This window comes from Martes martes (assembly GCF_963455335.1).
Source record: "Martes martes genome assembly, chromosome: X".
NCBI lineage: Eukaryota > Metazoa > Chordata > Mammalia > Carnivora > Mustelidae > Martes > Martes martes.
Genome location: NC_137897.1, coordinates 19,167,744 through 19,188,923, shown reverse-complemented (window position 1 = coordinate 19,188,923; position 21,180 = coordinate 19,167,744). Strand labels below are relative to the sequence as shown.

The 21,180-nt window shown below is 39.7% G+C and overlaps 1 protein-coding gene across 1 annotated transcript in view; it reads right to left on the bottom strand.

Annotated features, from left to right (window-relative positions):
* POLA1 (DNA polymerase alpha 1, catalytic subunit) overlaps nt 1-21,180 on the bottom strand; it is a 183,874-nt gene that overhangs the window by 98,162 nt on the left and 64,532 nt on the right. Inside the window, exon 9 of the mRNA XM_080795324.1 lies at nt 7,481-7,597. Coding sequence (XP_080651450.1) covers nt 7,481-7,597 — 117 coding nt within the window. The remainder of the gene's footprint in view (nt 1-7,480; nt 7,598-21,180) is intronic.

Sequence of the window (21,180 nt, the reverse complement as noted above, 5' to 3'; positions counted from 1 at the left end):
TCCTGTGCACTGCAGGATGTCTGGTGGCATCCCTGGCCTCCGTCCACTAGATGCCAGTAGCACTCACCACCCCCCCAAGTGTGACAACCAAAATGTCCCCTGGGGGCAAAACCACCCCAGCTGAGAAGAACCGCTCTAGCCTAATGACAACTTCTCATCTCCCCCTTATCGTTCCTTCCTACCTTACTGATTAGGGCCTGCCATGATCATAACACTGTGGCTGCCTCTTTCTCCCTCTGGTCATTGAAATGTGGAGAGTTTGTATTTCCTTACCTTCTCCATTGGAACAGAGGTCTATGAAAAGCAGGGCCTGTGCCTCCCAGTTTCTTTGTGATTTTCTGTTTTTCCACTATGGTGATTAGAAACTCCATACATAATTTTCACTATAGGTTACCCCTTATTTCTTTTAGGTCCATGGTTTAATGATTATTTTTGAGTTCTAATTAGTTAATATTTATCAACATTCCATGATTAATTATTATGGGCCTATCTTGTGGTTCCCACACTTACTGAAGACTCTTTGGCCAGGGTCATCACATGGAGCCTTACACTACTCTCTCCTGGCCAACCAACAGAAGCGTATTTTAAGAAATTATAGGATTCTTCTCCTTAAGCACATGGCTTCTGGTAGAGAATGAGTAAAAGCAATCACATTCTTAAATATACTGCTTAAAATACCAGACTGTCAAGGGAGAAAGACCCCATGATTTCTTATTCCAGGGGCCAAAATAGTTACAAACCCATGAGACCATTAGCTTCTGATCAGTGATGTTGCGGTCTTCTCCTTGGGAGAGACCCCTTGTGGAGAACAATAAGTCAGAAGCCAAGATAATTAGCAACTCGTAGAACAATGCTACACAAAGGGTGCTGATTAAAATGGAGCAGTGTCCAACTGGACAAAGGCATCTATCCATTGGTATGTGCAAAAACACACGACAACATTTTAGTCAATATTTTGGAGAAGATAAAATAGGGAAGGCTAATCACCGCATCAGATCTGTAGAAGCCAAAATGCTGGGTGCACAGCAGAATCAGGATCCAAAGACTCACAATGGGGTGGTGATGGGCTGGGCTCAGAAAGACAACATTTCCCAGGGTTCACTGGAAGGTCTCAGTCACAGAGACTGCTGGTTGGCTCCCAATATCCAGTCTACTCTTCTTTGGTAACAAAATAAGCTATTATCTCCATGTGACTAGTTTCTGGCTCCCAAAATGTAAGCATGAATGCTGGGTGAGACTTCCGGAAAGGCTACTCAAAGAACTGACTTGGATGGGAGGTGCACGTTTTTGACCCTTCAACCTTTTCTCTGTCTTGTGGCCCGTGATGGCTTGAAGGAATGTGTGCAGCTTGAGAGTAAAAGCCTGGTGATACAGAAGGGCAGAGGCACCTGTGCACCTGATGACACTAGGGAGCCACCACTGCAATCTAGGACAGCCCACACCTGGATTTCTGTCGTGTGAGAAAAAATTAAAGTTTCTTCGTGAATTAAATGTTTGTTCTGGTTAAGCTACTGTTACTTTTGGTTTCCATTTTCCCAAGCTCAGTATAATTCCTATCTTATGAGTTGAACTGTGTCCCTAAAAAGTTATACTGAAGTCCTATTTGGAAACGGGGTCTCGGCAGAGAAAAATCAAATGAAGGTGAGGTCATACTGGATTAGCATAGGCCCCAATCCAATATGCCTGGTGAAGTTATAGGAAGAAGAGGGACGGAGCTACAGAGGGACAAAATGGCCACATGACTATTAAGCAGAGACTGCAGTGATGCATTTATAGGCCAACGAATGCCAAAGATTACTAGAAGCTAAAGGAGGCAAGGAATGATTCTTCCCTAGTGTTTTCAGGAGGAGAAAGAGCCAGGCTGTCCCCTGGATTTCCAAGTTCTCCTTAGATTTTAGAATGGTCAAACAATACATTTCTCTTGTTTTAGGCCACCTAGCTTGTGGTACTTTGTTACAGCGGACTTAGGAAACTAACACACTACTAATGGAGCCTTACAGAGAGATCTAAAAAAACCACATGGATCTCAGGAAATCTGGTAAGCCATGGCTTAGCAGTTGCATGTGCAAAAACATTACATATCTTAGTAGATGGGATGTTCAAAATGAGTCAACACTGTGAATATGGATGCTAGGAAAGTTAATGCAACCCTAAGTAGACTTCATAGAAATTTACTACCTAGAAAAGTAAGCAACGACAGGTTTATTCTGCTCCAGACTAGTGCTAGCAAGAGCACTCGAAGGGCTGCATGCTGTTTTGGGCTTCTCACTTTACTGGGACACAAACTCTAGACTAGGATGATTATTCTGAAAGCAGAGCACTACAGAAATGGTTGAAGATCTAGGAAAACTGGGCCAAGGAGGAGAAGGCTCATGAAGATAGCTACCTTCATGTATCTAAAAGGTTCTCAGAGCAGGCAGAGCTGGTGTTGAGCAAGTACTTACTGAACAGAGGAAGGGATCAGCCTAGCTTTGTGTAGTACCATTCAGCTGAACTAGGGCCAACAAGTGAGCCAAATGTAAGATATTAATATTATCTTATTAACATTATATTATAAATATAACATATTTAAGCCAAATGTAAAATCTGTCCAGCTAATGAAATTAATAGAATTCAAAGTATATTGAAAGAAGCAACCCAAATGTCCACAGATAGATGAACGGACAAACAGACTGTAGTATAGCTATTTAACAGACTATTACTTGGTCTTAAAAAAGAATGAAGTACTGACACAGGTTGTAACACAGATGAACCTCAGAAATATGCTAGGTCAAAGATGCCAGACACCAAAGGTCACATATAATATGTTTCCATGTATATGAAATATCCGGAATAAGGAAATCCACAGAGATATAAAGCAGATCAGTGGTTCCCAGGACTGGGAGAAGGGGAGGATTGAGGTACAATGGCTTAAAGGGTACAGGGTTTTCTTGTGGGGTGATGAAATGTTTTGGAACTAGATAGAAGTAGTGGTCTTACAACATTTGTGAATGTACTAAGTGCCACTTCATTATTCACTTTAAAATGGTTGATTTCGTTATGTGAATTTCACCTTAATAAAAATGAAAAACTCTATTGAAAAAGAAAGCTATCGTCTGCTTCATGGTTAAGAGTTTAAGTTTAACAAACTCTGCATCAACAAACAGGCACACCAAAATTACAATGGACAAGTCCAAAAGCCCCTTCACGGTAAAAATCCACTAACTCCTGGATGGTAACCAGTGACTAGGTACAGATGCCTAAGACTTTCTATCACAGTTCCAAGGTTCTCTGCCTGCACAACTCATAATTACTGCCCTAAGAGACCACAATTATTTTCATGCTTTCATCTTATGCAGAAATAAGACACTTCTTCTCAGGTAGCCTGGCAATATTCTCACTGTCCCTAATCGACTTACCAAATCAACACTTCAGCTGCAACCATTTTGAAACTAACAAATGACCACAAATTCAATATTACCCCTTCTTCTTTTTTGAAGGCCAAAGTCCTGTATGGTATACACATTCCATTATAAAGGATCCTCACAATTTTACAACTGAGGATAATGTGAGAAACACTAAAAGTATCCCAGAGTAGACCTAGGAGTCCTTCTACTGCTTTCTTTATAAGTGGCCTTCAAGAAATTTAGCTGAATAAACAGGATGAAGGCATCCACCACAGTGCTCTAGCCCAGGGGCTATGAGACTTCCTCAGTGATTTCTGCCACAGCCCAGGGAGTCACATGTAGATGCTTTCTCACCTCTGTATCAAGAACAGAAGTGTTAGTGAGCAGAAGTTTAATTTAGCTCAAAATCTTAGTTCTATAGTGCAAACTAAACAAAACAAACTAACCCTTTAGTTTTGGTGAATTACAGAATACAGAATCCCCTATCGGTTCACCTCACAGCCAGACTTTGGCCACTGTAAGAAGTCAAAATCAGGTCCTTGAAATAATGAGATATTAAAATATTTATTTTCTAACTTGGGAAAGTACTGTGTCTATTTCCCCCGTGTGAAAACAGGTTCTACTTATTTAGGAACGCATGTATATATTGAAGCTTGAATTCTTGCATTTATGTGTACTTCCTATGTAACAGAGAACACTCAGAGAATGTATTTTTAAATAATCAGCAATTTGAATACTGTTAAATTCCTGTGAACATGAAAAAACTTAACTGATTTTTTTCCCCCTAAAGGTATCTGAGAAGATGGACACATCTAAAACCCTGGGAACAAAACTGTCCCAGCTTTCTTATGACTTTGGCAACATGAGTCAGAAGAAGAGCCAACTTTCATACCCCAAGTCAGTCCTGGAAAGTACTCAAGCCAAATGCAACCAAGGACTAAATAAGAGGAGATTTATTATGTAAGGATGAGACTGGCATGGTAAGTGGCAAGTGCTTTACCATCAAACTTGAACAATGTACCTAAAGCCCCCACTAGGCAAGCATCGGGAAGGTCTGGTGCTTCTGTCCAAACAGGTATTTGCAAATGTCTATTCTTGCCCACAGATATCAATTTTATATAATTTATGCAATGTGAAACTACCTTTATAAATAAGGAAATGTCCTGTTCATTGGTTTGCCCCCAGCCCCACACTACCTAAGATGTAGTAGGTGTTTAATAAACAATTATTAAATGAAAGTAATGTATGATTGAGGCACAGCACCCTATAACTTAAGGATCAGGTAAGCATAATCCTGAAAAACAGACACTTGAGAAAACCCTATAGTAATTACAATGATCCTGTCCATTCTATCACTGATTCTGGAGCTTCTTTGGAATGGTCTCTGGACAGGTGCCACTTCCCTCTTACTAGGAAAGCCCAGGAACCTCATACACAGAATCAAGCAATGCCCAACTCATCACTAGCATCCAAACAGACTGCAGAAGAGTGGGTTCAGACCTACTGTCAAGGTCCCTTGACAATACAGGCAGTATCACCAACCAGGATGCTCTGAACCTCCAGTTACCCCAAAAGGTCATGTTCAGAGCAGCAGTGCAACCCAAGAAATATGACCCTGCACTATGAAAGCTCCTCCCTGTCAAGAGTGGCTGATAACCTTGGTAAAAGTCGGCCTAAAATGTTACCATTTTGAGGACAAGGATATGAACATGGGTAAAGTACTTCAAAATGCCTGTGGTGGCTCACTCATTAAAAAAAAGGGTACTAAATGACAAATGATGACCTGATTTATTGAACCACTACCAATATCATCATCAACGTTTACTGGAGGGCTACCAATCTATTAGCTATCCAGTCTCCTTTTACTTTCTCTCACCAACAGTGGAATCATCATAAAACTCACTGACTTTCTAAGAAGTAATTCAATCTTCACTAAACTTGACTTGATGAGCTAGATGTTTAAGAAGTCTCAAAGGCAGCATCGGTTCATGAAGCCAGGTGATTCCCCTAGAGTCTACAAGTGGAGTGATGAGTCACACTAAATACATATACTTTTGTTCTCTTCCTACACTTGCTAATCCAAGTGTTGGGATGAGACCAACTTAGTACAATACCTAATTCTCACTAAGTGTTTCCATATTTTTGTTAAAAAAAAAAAAAAAACTACAGGGGCACCTGGGTGGCTCAGTGGGCTAAGCCTCTGCCTTCAGCTCAGGTCATGATCTCAGGGTCCTGGGATCGAGCCCCGAGTCAGGCTCTCTGCTCAGTGGGGAGCCTGCTTCCCCCCTTTCTCTCTGCCTGCCTCTCTGCCTACTTGTGATCTTTTTCTCTGTCAAATAAATAAATAGAATCTTAAAAAAACTATATACTACTTAACTAATTATCAAAGATATACAAAATAAGGCAAGGAACATTTTATACTTACTAAATTAGCTAAAAATAATGATAATGTCCAAATGGTGCAAAGACAGTGGTAAAACTGGTACATGCATCAAGTACTGGCTACAGTTTAAGTTGGGAAAACCCATTAAGAAAGCAATGTAGCAATATGATTCATGACCATATTGTATTTAGGAATTTTGACATGCATTCTCAAGAAGAATTTATCAAGAAATATTTCAAGTAACAATAAAAAATAATATAAGCAGGAGAATAGTCATTATAATTTTCTAATAAAGAGACAGTAAAAGTAGCCTAAAATGTCCAACAAGAGAAAATGTTAAATTTGGTTTTGGTACTGAAAATGATGTAGCAACACAGACACTTGACAAAAGATAAACATGATACAGAAGCATACTTTCATCATGACTGAAAAAATACCTATGGCAGGGTGCCTGGGTGCCTCAGTCGGTTAAGTGTCTGCCTTTGGCTCAGGTCGTGATCTGGGGCTCCTGGGATCAAGTCACGCATATGGCTCCCTGCTCAGCGGGAAGTCGGCTTCTCCCTCTCCCTCTGCCCCTCCCCTCTGCTGGTGTGCTCTCTCTCTCGATCTCACTCTCTCTCTCTCTCAAATAAATACATAAAATCTTTTAAAAAATACATATGGCTATGCAAAACAGCAAGAGAATATACAATGGTAGTAGCCATTTGTAGTTTAAGACTCCTCACTAAATTTTAGTGAAGTGACCTGTTATCTTAAAATAAGGAGCCATTAGGACTTTAAAGTATTTTCCTAAAACTAGCCTGTATACCAACCCTTTTCAGTGAAAAGACCTGAAGTCAAGACTTGATTATAGAACACTGCCTTAGCATTAAAAAAAAAAAAAAGTAAATAACAGTTTCCTTATTCCTACTTTCTTCTCACCAAAATCCTTATAAATCCTCGCGCCGGACACATTTGTAAAGCAAGGCACATTACAGTCCTGTACTGGAGAGGTTGATTGCATATTATCATTTTACAGGCTCTCAGACAATGTGCAATAAGCTTGTTTAACTCTGGCTAGCCCAGACTTTGGTAGATGTACTGATCACAAAACCCTCTTTGCAAGGAAGACCTTCAAACATTTCTCTCCCCACAGTGTGAGGAATGCTGCTTGGGGTGATGATGCTCCAAGGGTACAACACAAGGAAAGCCAATACCAGGAAGGTGTTTCCAGACTACGTGCTCCCTACTTGGAAGTCACTAATGATAGCGGGCCTCCTCCCTCAGGTGTACGTGCTCGGGTAGAGAAAAAGCTGGATATGCCGTCCCTTGGAAACAATGGAATCCCACACAAAGACAATAAATCCTTTAGGGCATAGGTTTGGGAGGTTTTATGGCCCTTACAGAAGGGGTTCTGACCTAGTCCGAGGACAAGTTTCTATAAAAGCAGTTCCTTCTGTGTGATTATGCAGTGGCAACCAAAGAAACCAGAGTAATTTTGATGAGAACTAGTCAGTTTCTCTTTTAACATTAGTCAGTAGTGTTATTCATGATGTGAAAAAATAAAGTATTTACCTTTTTGAAGTCTGAATTTAAAAAAAAATACACGTGTGTGGTAGTAGGGTGTTTCCAGAGGGCAAATATCAAATATCTACCTCTCAGAGCTAAGGGATGGGAAAATACAGACCCCCGCTCCCTTCTAAACAGTTCTTTAGCATCATGTGACTATTACCTCTGGACGAAGTGTAGCTTTCATGCAGACTTGGCAAAGAGGCCCATTTCGGGAGAACTGAAGGGGAAGGCGTCGAGTTCGATTTCGACAGGTTGGCTCCTCACAAATCAACCAGCCCTTGAGAGAAGAAAGAGAACACTTCAGTTTTATTGCCACCATCAAACAAATACACACAAAAACCCCTTTCAGGGCACCTGCGTGGCTCAGTCGGTTAGGCATTCGACTCTCGGTTTTGGCTCAGGTCATGATCACAAGGTGGTGAGATCGAGCCTGTGTCAGGCACTGTATTGAGCAGGGAATCTGCTTCTCTTTCTCTCTCCAATAAAAAAATAAATCTTTAAACAAACAAAATAAAATCCCTTTCATTATCAAGATGGACTCATTTAGCTCAAACTTTCCTTAGAGATTCTGAAATAGCTCCTTATCATTCTTCTCTGACATGTCACTTTGATCTATGCCCCAACCTTAACAGTTAGAAAACTCTTCATATTAAAAAAAAAAAAAAAAAGATCACGTAAGATATTCTTCCCTTCTTAAAATAGACTCCCTGGCACGCATTCAGCAAAACCTCCCAGTAAAAGCTTATATGATTACACACGGATGGGTTTTCGGTCATTGATAAAGACCATTATCAAAGTCAAGAGTATACCATGTAGGGCACCTGGGTGGCTCAGCTCAGCTGGGTGCTCAGCTCATGATCCCAGGATCCTGGGATGGAGCCCCATGTCGGGCTCCCTGCTCAGTGGGAAGTCTGCTTCTCCCTCTCTGTGTGCCCCTCCCCCTACTTATGCATGCTCCCTAAAATAAATATATAAATCCTTAAAAAAGAGTATACCATGTAGAAATGAATGGCTTTCCCAATAGCTGAATGACTACTAGCTAGTGACTTAACTGCTGTGCTCAGCTTCCTTCTCTGTAAAATAGGCCCAACAACAGTATTTACAGGTTGTAATGATGCAATACGTTTAGCACACTTAGAGCTATACTCAGCATATAAGAAACACTTAAAGGAAGCAATTATTTAAAATTAAGACAGATTCTTCTACACACATAATCTGGAGGCATAAAACTGGCTGCAATGTTTTCAAGGACAATTTCAACCGACCACTCTTTTCCCACTTCTGAAACAGTCATTGCCCACTTCTCTGGCCTTTAGACTCTCTTCTCACTTTCCTTCTTCAGTTACCCTCCCTGCCGCTCTTGTTTGAATTTTCTCATAGAGATGTGAAAACAACATGCCTATTATCTTAAATCAGTGTCATGTTTGCTATAAAACATACCTGCTCCAAAAGGGATACAAAACTGCACGAATGGGGTGGAGCAAAGCTCAGGTATTCTTCTTCTTCAAAAAAAAGATTTTATGTAGGTATGTATGCATGCATGTATGTATTTAGAGAACACATGCACATGAGCATGTGGGTGGGGGGGCAGAGGGAGAGAGAGAATACCAAGTAGACTCCCTGCTGAGCATGGAGCCCGACATGGGACTCGATCTCACAACCCTGAGATCATGACCTGAGCTAAAACCAAGAGTCGGATGCCTAACCAATTGAGCCACCCGGGCACCCCAAAGCTCAGGTGTTCTTATGAAGGTACCTGAGTTTATGGGTTTAGTGCTGCATGTATTAGGCACAATAAGGCTAAGCAAAGTAGGCTGAAGTGCTGGGGTACGAGGTGTGTTCCCTACTGCATGGTGCTCCCACCTAGGCAGCTGCAAATAGGGACTTAGCTGTCTTTGGGTCTTGGGAATATGTGGGGAAGCAGAACTTTTGAAATGGTCTTGAAGAGTGAGTAGAAGTTTGGCAGGTGGAGAAAGCAGAAAAGACCACTTAGGCAGAGAGAAGGACACATGCAAAAGAATGAAAGCCAGAGAGCTATGTGAGATGTGATTAAGGAAAGAATCACTGGCGTGTTTAACCCTGTTCTCTGTTTCTCAATGGAGCAGCTCGTTGGTCTTTTCCCCCTAGCTCAGAGCAGTATATACACAAATGCTGCTTAATTACATTGGGGACCTTCATTTGCCACTTATTAACATTGCTGCATGGCTTTACTCCAAATCTGCAGGATGTCCCCATTCATTGTTGTGCCGTGCGACCTCAGTCCTCAGAATAGGCTCTTCTTGGAAGAAACTACAACCAGACTCAAGAGAGAGCACCAAAAATCAGTTCTTCCAGCTCTATTTATGGCTTTCACAGCCAGAGAACATAGACTGTAAAAGTTTTTGACTAAAAGAAAATATAATACCTTTAAAGATTATAAAATTCACTAGTCAATACATTCACAGTGAACTTCATTCCTATCTTCAATCAATACGCTGAACTACTTTAAAAATTAAACTTTTCAGATAGAGCATCTCAAGGACTCCTTATGAAACCTTTAATATATGCCCAGAATTACATTAAATGTTGTGTGGAGTAGCCAAAGCGGCCCCAGATACAGAGTTTCAGGAAATGACAACCTAAATAAGAAAGATTCACACACACAAAGACTAAAAGTAATTCAGTAAGGTTTGGCCTTAAGAACCAAGTTGTATAGTACCAAGTATAAACGCCAAACGAGATGGAAAAAAAGGAGTCATGTGGCTCCTACCCAAGACAAAAAACCACCACCACAGCAGAACACAAACTAGAAGAAGGAATCAGTGGTTCTGGGTCACAGGCAACTCTGTTCTAATTCATCAGGCCTATAACTACATTTTCCTGACTTGAGGACATGATTTTAATTCACATTTTGATATTTCAGAAACCCAGATGTATTTACAATTGATATGTACATTTAATAACATATTTGTTTCCTTCAAAAGCACTGTTAAGTCAAGAGTGCAGTTCACAATCGATGGCCCCTCAGAATTAAGGAAACCAGACACTTCATTTTAGCCTGTCCTAGGCATGGGGGATACAGAGGGAGACAGTGGTACTGACCGCAGCAGGTATTACATTTTCAATGCAGCTTATGAATACTAACAGTGAGACTAGTTCTTTCCAAAGTACCCATTTAGGCATATTAGTAAAGGAAGCAGTAGAATTCAAGCAAACTATGTATGAGACATGGAGGACTGGACTACTCCTTGATCGTTCATTTGGCTTTGCTACCTTAAAGTTGCTATCTGAGGCTTTACGCACACTTTGGAATAGGTATCAGGTAAGGATGCCAACCCCAACTGTAATTCATTCAATTCTAAACAAAAGTTTTAAAACGCAAGCATACAGGCAACAACCTGCATGTTTTGAGACAATAATTTTTTTAAGGATTTTATTTATTTATTTGACACACAGAGAAAGATCACAAGTAGGCAGAAAGGCAGGTGGGCGGGGGGTAGGGGGAAGCAGGCTCCCCGCTGAGCAGAGAGCCCGATGCGGAGCTCGATCCCAGGACCCTGAGATCATGACCTGAGCCAAAGGCAGAGGCTTTAACCCACTGAGCCACCCAGGTGCCCCGAGACAATACATTTTTAATTACTGGGATATAACCTGCAAATTAAAGTTATTCTTTAATTTTTTAAAATACACCCTTCGCAAAGCTCAACTACCCTTCAGGTGCTTTGGAAACTTGATTCCATCAATTTACTACAACTTCATGACTCACTAGCAAGCTGCCAACCAAGGAGATGCTAAATTGTCACCTCACCTGTTTCTAAAGCAAACACCTAACTCTATCTCTGACAGAGTTACTAACTAAATGTCCTTTCAAATCATATAGAAAACAGATAATATAATTTGTCTAGACTTCCTACCAGTTATAATTAACATTAAAGAGGTCTTTTCTTCTTTGTCACCTCTCTATTCAGTACTTATTTGGGTTTGTTTGTACTTACTATCTGTTAATCTCCCTTTACAAATGACAACAATAACTAGTGCTATTATGCATGGAAATTACACATGCTGATAACTGTGTGAAGGGAACTAAGGGCTGAAACACAATATCAGAAGCCTGTAACTCTTGATTCCTCTTGTTTTATTTTGATAATTAAGCTTTTGGTCATGGTGTATTTTAAACAAAACTCTTCTGTGGGGGAAATACACCCTAATCATATTCAATTTATGCTTTGGTTCCATTTGATTTTGCCAAGTACACTTCAGTTAACCCTTTGTTCCCCCAGCAAATATTAATGGACTAAGCCAAATCTACCTTTCAAGAAACATCTGCATTGTTAAAATTAAATATGCCAAGTCTTTAAAAATATTCCATGATGGGGCTAATCTTAGTCGCACATATAAGCACTGAATAAATCCACTCACAAAGACAAAACTAAGCTTATTTTCATTTCCCGTGTTGGGAAATAACGTACAGCCCAAAGTTACATTGCCAAGTTAATGGCAAAAAAATTAATAACGTGTAGTTCTCTGGAAGTCCAACCTATAAGAAGGGCTGGGTTTTATGAAAACTCCCAGAACCACTCTAAGGATATGTGACATCCAAATATGTCATTTTATTATGCAACGCCAAATGTAAATGCCAAACTGTCACAACCAACAGGAATGAAGTCATTATGTGACAGATGCCTACCTTAACCACATTTATAAGTAGAGGGTTCAAAAGAGGTGAAGCCAGCCTGGCCAAAAGCAAAATAAACCTTTACCAAAATACGCAAAGATCCATCACCTGTTAACTTTAGTTTCAGCATCACTAATTCCTTGAAATCATTGTGTACGAAATTGTGTCAAATGCTGATTGGTTCTGATTACTAAATTATATTTCTGAGGTCTCAACTAAAATGGTTTCTGTCTGCACATGCTAAAAAGGGATCGATTTCCACTTGTAACTGAGGCGTTCCTGGTAGGTGCACCTTAAACACAAACCTACCCACTTGTGTACTTTTGTATTTTTAGAAGGATGCATACACAGAAATCATCCAGACCTGGAAATGTGGCACACAAAAAAATCTTTTGAATAAATGAATGAACAGAAGCAATAAAATAATAGAGGAGCTAGTTTATAGGAAATAATAAGGGTCTAAAATTCCCAGGAGAAAGAAAAATGCACAGTTCTCATACTCTTGAATCAAATAGATGGTGGGTCCTTCTCCTCCCACTTCCAATCAGTCACCCAAGTTGTCCGCTGGCCTTGCAGTCCCACCGTCATCTACTTCACCAAAGCCCAGACCTCAAAGTTGATCTACCTTAACAGCCTCCTGCCTGGTTTCCCCAGCTCCGTTCTCTCTGTAAAGACTTGCCAAGTGTAGCTTCCCAAGGCCCCTTCACTCCCTATGGTAAACCTTCCTTAGAGAATGCATGCTTTGGTCTGGCTTTCAAATCTTTCCACCCTCATTCCATCCCCCTTTTCTCTTACACAAACTCTTCGCCCCCAATGGATTAGTTTTCTCACTGTCCTCAATACATCTTGCCTATTGCCAACACCTTGTCTTGGCTAATGCTGTAGAATCTTTGCCTAACGTGGCCATTCCTTGAGCATCATTTCCACTCCCCTCCTGTGAAAACTCTCCACCCTCCAGGGACTTCTCCCTCTAGCCCACTGCCACCAAGCATACAATGCTGTGCACTGTTCCGGAACAATCTTATTTTACCTCCCTAACTGGAAGGTCAGGCCTGGGGGATGACCACTTCGGATCTGGTAGTGCCCTCTCCAGTCTCTAGCACAAAGGTTCACACTCAATGAAGAATACAGAAACAAGGTTATAAAAAACTGCATGTAAATGTGGCTTTGCCCCACCCATTTATTAAAGGGTAATTTCACGTTAAGTCACTAACCTTTCCTCTGAGCTTCAGTTTCCTCATCTACAAAACAAAAGCTAATAACATTTACCCTAATAAGGTTGCTCAGAGCCCACAACACTGTTCATTAAATGTAAGATATTATCCCTACCCTACACACATCTGCACTACTGGGGAACATCGGTGCTCGCCTACAGGCAACAAGACACTGTTAAAGACGCACTATTCCAACCAGGAAAGAGCCTGGTCGGTTTCCCATCTGCCGTTACCTAATATGGAGAGCTATGATGATGGATAACTGGTAAGATTAGGTAAGGGTGCTTTGCAATTTGAATGTAAAATAATAGAGCTATGTAGTCAATATAAGCGGCCCTTCCATGTTCCTCCTGACAAAACCGTACTAGATTTCAGGTTACAGATGGCAGAATGGATGGTGAGGGAATAGGAAGGGGTCTTTGCTTTATTTTGGGACTCAGAGATTTTGAAGACACAACACACCACAATAGTGCACTGATGTATGATTTAGTTTAAACTGTAATGACTCTCCAGGAGTGCGGTGACAGCAGCACAGGGCGAGGTCTGCCAGCATTCGTGTGCTCTTACAGAGTTCACCACATCATTACTATTTTCCTGTAATGGCCATTAACTGCTCCTTTCCCCAAACGATATGCACTCTGAGCACACCAGACACTCTTTTTACCCAAACCATTTATAAATGTTCTGGGGGTTCCCTTGCAGTCACATTTTTCTGTCATAGAATTATCCCCAGTGTAAAATGGGTCGTATAGACAGTGCACAGTATGGGCCCACAGCTGCTTTTGAAGAATGACATGTTGTGATTTGGGATTTCCAGAAATATCAAAAAACAAATTGCTTTCTGACCCACATTTGCACCCAAAACTGGGAGAAAATTTTCCTAAGATCTCCAGGGGAAGTTTTAACAAGAACATAATTTTGCTTTTAAAGTTAAATCTTCTACACTGCAGCATGCTGGCCTGTCAAAGAGTGATTATTAAGTCTCAGAGAGGTGCCAGGGTAGGAGATGAAGGAGCAAATCAGGAAATACACATATATAAACTAACTATTCACTGAAGTTAATACAAAAATATTTTTAACAAAATTATCAACCAAAAGAGAAGTGGAAAGAAAGTGCCTTGTCAGTCAATGTTAAGAATTTTAAATATTACCAAAATTGATTTTTAAAGTAAGAGATCTCTTTAAATGAACAGTCACATGTCATTTCATCCAAGTTATTTGAAACTTATTGATCTTATCATTTGTGTGAGGACCAGACTCTGCCATCAGTTTGCTGAAAGGATAATGGAGCACTCCCAAACTGTTATGATAGGTTAGATGCAAACAGTGGTCCTCATTTAAACACACAGAATAGCACCACAAGTGGACAAATTCCAACCTAGGCAATTGTATATTACATGATAAATTAGCAAGTTGTTCTGCTTTGCCTCACATCAAATCCAATACTCAGCCTTGTTATTTTAATTTGCAATCAGAGGTTGAACGTCAGAAGATGTCCCTGAGGTACATTAAAGAGCCCCATGCAAGCCATCTCCTCCTGCTATACTGTGAGCAGAGAAAGCCAACAATTACCAGCAATTTTATTTTACCACTGTAGGACAATACTGGAACAGTTAAAATTGTCGCCAAGCAAGCAACAGGGGAAAATATACTTAAAATCATTTTATAAGGAAAATTACGTTTTGGGGGGAAAAAGTTCAATGGAGGACATGTATCTTTCTGTATGGGCAGCTAAAATCTCTCTTAGTATATTCAAGCCTATTCTATAAAATACTCTCCCTATTCATCCAACTCAAAAGCAAGCTACATTCGTAGGCTATAATAGGTCACAACTAAGTACACAGTACCTTACTTCAGGAATAATTTTGCTTTGTCTGTCAACTGTCAACAAAGCACAAAGAGCTCATGCAACCTAGCCACGTACTGTGGATGTTAGAGATCTAACAAAATACAAGTAGTAAGAATACAAGATCGCCAAGCTGCCTTGCTTTTACTTTATGTGAGAAACTGAAAGCTTTTTTCTCTCCACATTCCATTAATCTCTATTGTATTACAAATCTTTTCATAAAAGAGTTCTTTCCCCCTATGTGAAGCTACAAGTGACTTGGGGATGTTCTATTCCAACTGTGACTTTCCAACATGAATGGTTATAAGTGGAAGTGTCGGTGAAGGCATATAGACATTTCAACATGGAAAAGGAAGAAAGAATCATGTAGAACGAGATGGCCAAATGGCTACTCTGCCGCTTGTATGAATACTTTATTGACAAAGCCTCTCAGGAAAACTGTTCACGACTTGTGTGACCACTCCTGACTCTCAACTCTTCAATGATGAAAAAACTTACCTTTGCTATGAACACATACTAACAAATAAAACCTCAAAAGTAAATTCAAGCCTTAGTTTCATCAGTGTATACACAGGAAAAAAAAAAAAAAAAGACTGGAAGGAACTACCCTAAAATGTCATCACCGGTTATCTGTAGGTGGTTTCTTCTGTTTCTGTAGTTTCTGAATTTTCTACAACAAGCATATGTTGTTTTTATAATTAGAAAGCTGTTACTAATGAAGGAAGAGACAGTTTTGCCGAGAGCATTCAATACAATTGAATCACTAATACATGTGAAAAATATTTTGAACTATATCACAGGTGCCTGGTTGTTAGCAAGATGAATTTTCAGCAAACGTGCTTATGAGAAAAAAAAAGGGCACATGAAAAAATGCTTTTTCTTTTCTTTTTTTTAATTTTAAGATTTTATTCATTTGTTTGACAGAGACACAGTAAGAGAGGGAACACAAGCAGGCAGAGTGGGAGAGGGAAAAGCAGGCTTCCCGCTGAGCAGGGAGCCTGATACAGGGCTCGATCCCAGGACCCTGGGATCACGACCTGAGCCAAAGGCAGTCATATGATGACTGAGCCAACCAGGAGCCCCCAAAATGTTTTTTCTTTAAAAAAAATTTTTTTTTACTAAGTCAGAAATTTTAAAAATAGGCTGACTTAAGCACATAGAAAGTGGCAGGGCATGTATTAGTAGCAGTAGAATCATTTATTAAATCGAGCCATTCACTAAAATGCACACAGCCTTCTATGGAATATGATTTGAATACTTTTCTTTACAATGCTGGATATCTGAAGGTAGGTAATAAATCCGTTTTAAACAGAGGTGCTTTGTTCCCCACACCCCCTCCCCTGCCTTTTATTCAACATACATACGGATCAACTCAGATGTCCAGGATAGGAATCAAATTAAAAAAAATTCAATCAGGTGGGCATGCTTAGAACCTTATTATTAGCAGAGTTTCTTTTCTTTGCTGAAGTCTAGCTAAAAGTAATTTTTATTGTTTGTTTGTTAGCAGGCTAGTAATTTATTGGTACAGTTTAATGTGATATGCCTTTGGGTAGTGAACAACAAATGTTAAAACTGAACTATCTATGCAAGTGCCTCAAAGGAGATCTTAAAATCAGAATGGAGTTCAAACCATCACCAGGCAATGTTTGTTCATTTAACTTTAATTATTTTCTCCTTGAGAATGGTACTAATGAAACTGAATATCTTTCATGGTTTCGAAGGGCCGTTTGAATAGTCTGCAAACAGAACTAAGGGTGGACAAGAGATCTGGCCGAGCCAGGGGGTTGCTAGGTGACGTAGAATGTAAACCCACAAACTTGTTAAGGTTTGCTTTGCTTTCATGCCACTTTCACACACTCTCAAAAGTTTTGAGAACTGATTTTTCAGGTGGCCATTAAGAAAAGAAGAGACCCCCTGCCTTCGAAATTCACTCCCCCAGATACTCTGCCAGATACAGAAGAGATAAAATCCATTTGACCTTTGGCTGTAACCTGGGAAACTTTTGGTTTTACATAAACATAGGATCATGTATTTTATGGATGCCTATAGTTTAAGAAACAAATCCACAAAGATGGATTTTTGAATTTCAAAAAGACATGGCTAATCTTTTCTTATTCAACTTTGAATAAAATTAAGATTTCCTTCCAGAAGAAAAATTGTGATCACAGCTTAGCACCAATTATCATCAGGACAAACCTTTCGGTTTGGCCACTCGCTCAAGACTCTTCTGGCCTACACCAACTCTGACTGCCTGTGAGGGTGTCCCTCCTACCCTTCCCCCAAGCTTCTTTCTAAGTAGCTGATCAGAGATTGTCCAGTAAGAGCACTTTATTAGATCATCAGCCAGAGGGGTTCACAAGTACTGAGAGCAATGGGCTCAAATGCGGCACATCAGTTTTAATAGACCAGGGGCTACTAGTAAACTGCAGATACTGCTGAGAACTTTCCCTGCACTGAACTCTTGAAAAAGCACCGTCTCTCCAGCTTAAATGCAGCTGCCTCTTTCAATGCGGCAAATGGGTAAATTTGACAAAAAAGCCACCATTAAGACTACATGAAAGGCTCAAGACAACATCCTTTCAATGCTTTGTACTTCAGTAATCAGATGTACTTACTCACCCCCTCCCCCAAACCCGATCAAGAACTATTTCTGAATGGTAGGAAATAATTCCACTTTGTACATCTTTTAGTTAATCAAGACTTTCTATTCAGCAATTTGACCTTTTGTTCAAAACAGGATTATCAGTTTTTTCGCCAGTTACCAAGGGCGACTCGCATGGTGAACATAATTGCAATAATTTGCAAAACACCATGGCAACCCACATTACAACTAGGTAAATACTGGGCTTTTGTGCTACATTGTTATTTTCAGAGATGCTGAAGTCAAAGAACGAATGACAAATGAACACAAAATTTATATTTGCTTTGTCTCAAAAGAGAAGAAAATTGATAACAAGAATTGGGGGGAAACCGACTACAGCTGTAATTTCTAACTTGATTAATTAGGATGGTAACAGTCCTTAACAGTATATTCAACAAACAGCCCTGACTTCGTCTCTCCACCCACCTCTCTCTAAACCACTACCACTATCCACCCCCCCCACCCCAGACAAATTTTTTCAGCTTGGAGAACAAACATCCCCCATTTGCTCTTTTCTTCAACTTAATGGAATCCTTAATTGCAGAATATTGTTCTCCTGCTCTTCATGGCAATGAAAACTGAAAACGGAGAGAAAAGAGAAGAGGGCCAGGGCAGACAGGGAGCTACAGTCATTTTTTTTTTTCCTGCTTCTTTTGGACACCCCAGGTCCAATGATGAGACGGCATTTTTCTGGTATCAGCAGCTGTTTCGTAGCAGACAATAAAGTCAAAACTGTAGCTTTGCAGAAAAGCCACTTCTTTCCTTTTGGCAACACAAGGTAAGTCTACACACCGAGATGAAGTTTCATAATGTAAATGCCAGAACATAAGATGAGAAACAAATAATTTTAAAAACCACACCTTTTTCCTGTAAATAAATTATTAACTGTGGTTCTGTCCAAAAAGCTGTGGAAATGCATGTTTGCTATCTGAGGAAGATGTTCAACGATATCACCAGTGTGCTGAAAACCACTTTATACGCAGACCCCAGCTCACAAAACAAGCCGAACACTCTGAAATTAATACAAAAAATCGAAATCATATTTTTAGTAGATAACCATGGTCTCATGAGTAGTAGTATCATCTTTTCTATAGTAAATGTGATGATTAGAAAAGTTGTACCAGACTTATTTTTACTCAGGTATGAAAGGCAGGTTCTAATCGCAATAGTGAAGGAGCGGTTTTTTCCTAAGAGGAACAAATTCTGCTATAATGCCTAGCTTTTCGGAAATTATCGAAATTGGCTTTCCCGGGTAAAATGTAGTATTTTGGGAGGAGAAAAGAAAAATACACACAGAAAGGGCTTGTAGAAGTTGTACTGCCGAGATCTGAAAAAAATTAGCTCCCAACCCTCGCAACAGCCCAGCCTGCTTTCCTTCATCTGCCTCACAAGAAGGCAGAGCAGAAAGAGTCTCTGAAATGATCTGCGTATTTCCCCTAACTTTTGAAAAATCAAATGAACCTGATCCTATAATGGGTCCATTCTTATTTTGTCAGGGCTGCAAACTCCCAGACAGATCTCTAAGATTTAGCTTAGAGAAATCACAATATAACATTCTTCAGAATATACCTCCGAAATTACAGATGCTGTGATTTCTCCCGAGGAGTAGAAATCAAAAGAATGTGACACATTAACTCCTTCTCAGTCAGTGACAACCTCTTTACGCTTGGAAAATATATTTATTTTCTGGTTTAGTTCATTCTGAATTTACTGAACCTGTATTAAGTGCATCCTATCAAAAGTCTAAATGTTAAGTGGAAATGTATCCTCTAATGCCAAATGATAAAGGGTTGAACAAGCCCTTCAGTACTTTTTGATCAAACAGAACTGATGACAGATCATAAAGTGGGCCTAAAATCCCCATGACACTTGAACTTCTTTAAGAAACCCTTACATATAAATGAAATATTTTGTAATCTAGCCTGAATTTCTTCACTTACAACATTTACCCAGTATACTATTTCATCCTGCCCAACTTTTTGTGGCTTCTGTTCCAATGTTTGTTTTTTTTCCTTTTCTTTTTCCTGTTTTATCCCCTTTTCTCCTTTTTTTCTTTTTAGCTGACTGGATAGGACACTTCTTGACTTCTGTTTGTGAAATGGAACATCCTATAATCCATCCAACCACCTATAATGCCAATAAATTACCCCAATTCCCAAATCAGGAATGGCAAATACCTAGCAGGCAAACTGCGCTGCATCTCCAACTCCATCTCCATGGCTGATATAGGATGAAAGCTGGCACTCAATATGAAAGCCACCTGTGGTTTCTGTCCTGTAAACCTTCCTGCTCTAGAATTCTCAACTCTGCACATGGGATTCACCAGGGGGGTGTTACAACACAGACTGCTGGGCACCACCACGGGGTTCCCAATTCACTAGGTCTCAGGATAAGGCCTGAAATTTTGCATTTCTAACAAGTTCCAGGTGATATTGATACTCTGGGGACCATGCTTTGAAAACAACTGTTCTGGGGTACAGAATGGCCACTGGGAATTAAACAAAGCTCCCCAGTGATTCTAATTCTGTAGTCGTGGTTCAGATCTTGTGTCCATATTGTTCTCCTTCTCTCTTGTTCAAAGACAACTACCGGTTGTTATCTTCTGAAAAACGAATTTTATAAATGGAATTGTACCTTAAAAACTTGTCTCCAACAAATACTACATTATATGTTCATAAAAATAAATAAATAAATGATACACACAAAAAACCCCCACAAAAAAAAACCCAAAAAAGAAAACCCCTTGTCTCTCAATTTTCTCCTTCAGTAGTTACTCTTTCTTTAGATACTGCTGAAGTGACTCTTTTTTACTCTCTCCAAACTCTCTATACAGCATTAGAATTAGCAAAGTCTCAAACCTGGCTTAATTCTTTTAAAAGAACTGACCAATTCCTACTTGGCTTACATCATGTATGCAGCTGAGTAACATTCTTCTGTTAAAGAAACCAATAAACAAAGAATCTTATTCTAGCAATAACAACATAGTCCCTAGATCACAAACACAGAATTTTAGGAGTGCTCGTGAAAAGAGGGTCTCTGAAAGAAAACACAAGTACATTTTTGACTTTGGTAAGTAATATGAAACAGTATAATTGAACCCTAAATTTTAAAGTTGGTAAGGGACTGTAGAGCTCTAGTCTAATCCTTCATATTCTATCTGAGGTACATAAGGCCCAGGAAAGAGTAAATTCCTTGTATACTGTCACAGCAATTGGCTCTGGGGCCACACGGGTCTTTGAACTTCTAGCCCAGCACCCTTTACACTCTACACCTAATTTGTTTAATGCAGGAGCCAGTAGCTGTATGTGCTTCTTTTTTTTTTTTTTTTTTAGCTGTATGTGCTTCTTGAGTAGTTGAAATGTGGCTAGTCCAAATTGAAATGCGCTGCCAGTGTAAAATATAAAGATAAATTTCAAAGACTTGGTCCAAAAAATATAAAATATATTATTTTTAACATTCATTATAGATAATATTTGATATAATGGGTTAAGTAAAAATGTTTGTT